Consider the following 4,882-nt stretch of genomic DNA (forward strand, 5'->3'; position numbering starts at 1 on the left):
AGGAGTGTTTGGATGTGGGATTTTGCTCAGGGTATATCTATTATTTAACCCTTTCCTAGAGCTCCATAGAAATTGATCCTGTGGTTTTTTTTCAGCAGCTGTTTCATCCCCTGGGTTTAATCATCTTAATAACAAATAGAATAGTGTTTAACTGAGCTCAGTGATGCCAGTATGATTCCAGAGCAATTCCACCAACTTCAGCTGGAAGCAGCTTGATCTAGTGGTTAGAACAGACGCCTGGGAGTCAGGACTCTTGGGCTTTCTTTTAGCTTTGGAGGAAACGTAATTTGGTGGTTACAGCAGGGGCAGGAGGGTGACAGGGACCCAGGACTCTTGTGTTCTGTTCCCAGCTCTGCCACCAATTTGCTGTGTGACCTTGGATTAATTGTCCCACTTCTCTTGATGTCCACAGCTTATAAAGGAGGGATAACAATATCTTGGAAGTGTTGATTAATGGTCTGGCTTGTGAGGGGCGTTGGCCGCTTGGGAAGTGTGATCTACAGGCCCTTCTTATTGGTATCTCATTGTGTATGTTCTTTATCCCTCCGTAGGAGGAGAACAGCGATGACAGAGGACAGCAACTAGACTCTACACCCTTAAACAGGCGATAAGTTCTATTGCCCGTACCACCACAAAGCCAGTCTCCCTCAGGGTCTGTCAGCTGGAACATCCCCGAAGACCCAAGATGGCAGCTGCTGACCCCGGGGCTCACACAGAGAATGTGGCACTGGTGGAGCTGAGAAAGGAGGCGCTGGAGCCCCCAGTGCAGAAGGTGGCCTGCGGCAGTGTCCAAGACAAGAAGCCAGGAGACCCTGATGCTACTCTGCCCTGGGACCAGTCCCGGCACTCTTCCATGAGTGAGCTGGCCACGGAGCCCACCACCCCATCCCGCAAGGCATCTGAGACAGAGAAGAGGCCAAGCCCCGAGGGGAGCCGCATGGGCCCCGAGCCGGGGCCTACTGGAGAGGAGGAGGTTATCCCCGGCTCTTCCCTTCTGCGGGAGGAGGAGGAAGGCAACAGGATGCCTGAGGTGGCTGCGCATGTTTTCATCCCCATCGATCCCCACTGTATCGAGAAGGCCCCCGGGTGCCGAGGCTCGGCAGGGGCCAGCGACTGGAAGAAGAAGCAGCAGCAGCTGGAGGAGGAGGCCATCGTGTGCTGTGAGAAGGAGAACGGCGACCCCGAGAAGCTGGCCTTCCTGACCCACGGCCCCCTGAGCTACCCCACGCACTACGACGAGCCAGCTGGCTACGGCGGCGGCCAGACCAAGCCACTTGCCGAGAGGCTGCAATGCCTCCAATGCCAGGACTGCAGCTCTGCCAACCTCAAGGCCGTGGCCTCCATGATCGGGGCCATGATCATCTTCCCCTGCTTCGTGTACGGGGCCTACGTCTTCCTGCCCTTCGATGCCCCCCTAATGCCAACCATGAGCGCCCGGCTGGTCTACACCCTTCGCTGCGGAGTGTTCGGCACCTTCCCCATCATCCTGGGTGAGCGGAGCTGGGCGATTTGGTCCTCTCTCCTCTGGGGGAGCGTTCTGGCTCTGAGAGGCAGAGCGGCTGGCTCCGGGGATGGGTTCCCACTGGAGTCAATAGGGAGCTGTAGGGCGCTCAGCACCCCTGGAGAGTTGGCTCGTGGCCTACCCAGGAGTGACCGACAGCCATTCCCATCCGGTGGCTGCTTGGGGGCTGACATGAAACAAGCTGGGTGGGTCTCAGCCCAGTGTCTAGTGACCACGTCCCCCAAACCACCAATGTGACCATCACTAACCAGCCCCCTGGCTGGGAGGCTCAGCTGAGAGGCCAAGAACTGACTGGGCCATGCACTCCTTCTGTGCAGGTCATCAGGCTGAGCGTGAGAGGGAGGAGGGATGATGGGAATGGATCACTTGATGGATCACTTGATGTTACCTGTTCCGTTCATGCCCTCTGAAGCACCTGGCATTGGCCACTGTCGGAAGACAGGATATTGGGCTAGATGGAGCTTTGGTCTGACCCAGTATGGCCGTTCTTATGTTCTTATGATCCAGTGGTTAGGTTGCTATCTGGCAATCCAGGTTCAATTCCCTGCCCTGTGTGACTTGGGCAAGTCACTGACTCTTGCTGTGCCTCAGTTTCCCATCTACACAATGGGGATAACCGCACTGCCCTGCCTCACGCGGGAGGGTTGTGAAAATAAATACATCAAAGATGGCAGGGCACCCTTTGCTAGCCCAACACTAAGGACAGGTCTACACTTAAAATTTAGGTCTAGCTACATCACCTACGTGTGATTCTTTCACACCCCCACGTGGCGTAGTTACGCCGACCTAACCACCAGGGTAGATGCTGCTCAGTCGACAGAAGAATTCTTCCATCAACCGAGCTCCTGCCTCTCGGAGAGGTGGATTAACTACCATGATGGAGAAACCCCTTTCCATCGGCGTCTACATTATGGAGCTACAGCGGCATGGCTATGTCACTATCACGCCTAGAGCGTTCACAAAGCCTAGCACTCCCCAGCGGTCGCTATGCCCCCAGTCCTGGTCTCCACCCATCGCTCCTTGCGTCCAGCCAGAGAGTACTGTCCCCCACTCAGTTCTCTCTCTCCAATCCCACCAGGTCTGATCGTGTACGGGGTCTCCCGCCTCTGCTTCTCCTCGGTGCAGCCCTTCGGGGAGCTGCGCAGGGAGGTGGAGATCCACCGGCGCTACGTTTCCCAGTCCGTCTACCTCTTCATCCTCTACTTCTTCAACATTGCTGTGCTGGCCACCTACCTCCCTCAGGAAGCCCTGAAGCTCATCCCGTTGCTCACGGGGCTGTTTGCCATCTCACGGTAAGCTCACTCCCCTCCCGCATGGCGTAAGACCCCTCCCCAGGCTACGTTTAAATGGACCACGAGCTGAGAGCAATGAGTCTAAACCCAGAGCAGAGCTAGAATCACGACGGGGAGGTGGGTTCTTTGGTCCTTCCGTTAATTTAGTGCTGGGGGAACATATTGGCATGCCTGGAGTTCGCTCCTTCATCCAGGGGACAGGAGAGCTTGGGTCCCGTCAACATTTAGCCAGGACTCAGAGATTAACACCGCTCCTTCCCCGCTCATTTGGAAAGCACCAGGGGTCTTTAAAGACCACCGGAGGTCCAGCATAGTGGTTTTAAGTCTCATCCAAAGATGGCGCTTCTAGCAGGACAGCGCCCCCTAGTGCTCGGGAGAGGGGAGCGTGCCCCCTGCTGGGTCACCCCCTCTGCTCCCTGCCGGATAGCACCACGCTAGGGAATAGGGGTCAGCACTGCGCCCCCTAGATTCATGCTGGGGTGCTGGAGACACCCTAACGCAGAGGGAAGAGTGTCACCGATTCCGTCACCCACCCAACTCCTTAGCACCACACTGCAGCAGTGGCATCAGTACTAGGGCTTAATTTGGGCCAGGGCTTGCTAGGGCTGAGCCCCGGCCCCTCTGGGCCTGGCAGTTCAGAGCCCCGGCCCCTCCGGGCCTGGCAGTTCAGAGCCCCGGCCCCTCTGGGCCGGGCAGTTCAGAGCCCCGGCCCCTCTGGGCCTGGCAGTTCAGAGCCCCGGCACCTCTGGGCCTGGCAGGTCAGAGCCCCGGCACCTCTGGGCCTGGCAGGTCAGAGCCCCGGCACCTCTGGGCCGGGCAGTTCAGAGCTCAGCACCTCCGGGCCGGGCAGTTCAGAGCCCCGGCACCTCTGGGCCTGGCAGTTCAGAGCCCCGGCACCTCCGGGCCGGGCAGTTCAGAGCCCCGGCACCTCCGGGCCTGGCAGTTCACAGCCCCGGCACCTCCGGGCCGGGCAGTTCAGAGCCCCGGCACCTCTGGGCCGGGCAGTTCAGAGCTCAGCACCTCTGGGCCGGGCAGTTCAGAGCCCCGGCACCTCTGGGCCGGGCAGTTCAGAGCTCAGCACCTCCGGGCCGGGCAGTTCAGAGCCCCGGCACCTCCGGGCCTGGCAGTTCACAGCCCCGGCACCTCTGGGCCTGGCGGTTCAGAGCCCGGCACCTCTGGGCTTGCTGTATCTGCTATGAATGTAAAAAATTTGCTTGAGCCCAGCCCCTAAATGCTTAAGTCCCGGCACCTCTTTTGTTACAAATTAAGCACTGATCCCAAGGAGAGTTTCCCTCACTGAGGCACTAGTTTCCCCTAGCGCCATGCTGGCCTCGTACTGACGCGAAGGGAAGAGCGCCTCTTAGCGAATGGGCCACAATACTCCCTGCAGCACCCTGGCTTTCCCCTGGAGGTCTTCCATCCTGCCAGCTTTGACTCTGGGCAGCTGCGAGATGGCTGCCCATGAGCGGCACAAAGCCAAGACTCAGAGCATTAAACCAGCAACGTGGTCCCAAATCCTCCGGTGTCCACCAGCCCTGCCCTCGGGCAGAGTGGTCCTCGGACAACCGGGCCCTGTCTCCTGACACTCCCCCACCCCCGTGCCTCTTCTCTTCCCCAGGCTGCTGTACTGGCTGGCCTACGCCATGGGTCGCTCTTTCCGGGGCTTCGGCTTCGGCCTGACCTTCCTGCCCCTGCTGACCATGCTCCTGTGGAACCTCTACAGCATGTTCATCCTGGAGCCCGAGAACATGTTCGCCACGGCCGCCAACGGCAAGCAGGACATGCCGTCGGAGAAGCAGAGCCGGGCCGCAGCGCCCAAGCCGAGATACTGGGGGTAAAGGACGGGACAAGGGGCTCTGATGCTTGGCAGAAGGGAGATGGATTTGATGGCGATGAACAGAGCCCGGATGGGGGGCTCGGCCGGGGCACCTACATGTCAGCGCGTGAATGCCCCGATGCCCAATGGGCTGGTTCGCAGAAGCGCTGAGCAATCCCCAACTCCAGCTCCACCTGGCGCAGGCTCTGAACCCCAAGCCTTAAGTGGAAGTGAGTGGCCAAATACAGACCT

General features: G+C 59.1%; 1 protein-coding gene across 1 annotated transcript; it reads left to right on the plus strand.

The window, feature by feature from the left end:
- The first annotated feature begins 685 nt into the window (after nt 1–685).
- Nucleotides 686–4,652, plus strand: TMEM79 (transmembrane protein 79). The gene is made up of 3 exons (XM_065419827.1): nt 686–1,490; nt 2,601–2,814; nt 4,433–4,652. The coding sequence occupies exons 1-3, from the start codon at nt 686–688 to the stop codon at nt 4,650–4,652; spliced, it is 1,239 nt and encodes a 412-aa protein (XP_065275899.1).
- The last annotated feature ends 230 nt before the right edge of the window (nt 4,653–4,882 follow it).

The sequence above is a fragment of the Emys orbicularis genome, chromosome 20, assembly GCF_028017835.1.
Source record: "Emys orbicularis isolate rEmyOrb1 chromosome 20, rEmyOrb1.hap1, whole genome shotgun sequence".
Taxonomy (NCBI): Eukaryota; Metazoa; Chordata; order Testudines; family Emydidae; genus Emys; species Emys orbicularis.

What these genes read in the sequence shown, in the direction of transcription:
- TMEM79 (XM_065419827.1), top strand. Translation starts at nt 686, where the DNA reads ATGGCAGCTGCTGACCCCGGGGCTCACACAGAGAATGTGGCACTGGTG. An exon ending in CACCTTCCCCATCATCCTGG is followed by an intron (nt 1,491 to 2,600) that starts GTGAGCGGAGCT and finishes CAATCCCACCAG; the next exon opens with GTCTGATCGTGTACGGGGTC. An exon ending in GGGCTGTTTGCCATCTCACG is followed by an intron (nt 2,815 to 4,432) that starts GTAAGCTCACTC and finishes TCTCTTCCCCAG; the next exon opens with GCTGCTGTACTGGCTGGCCT.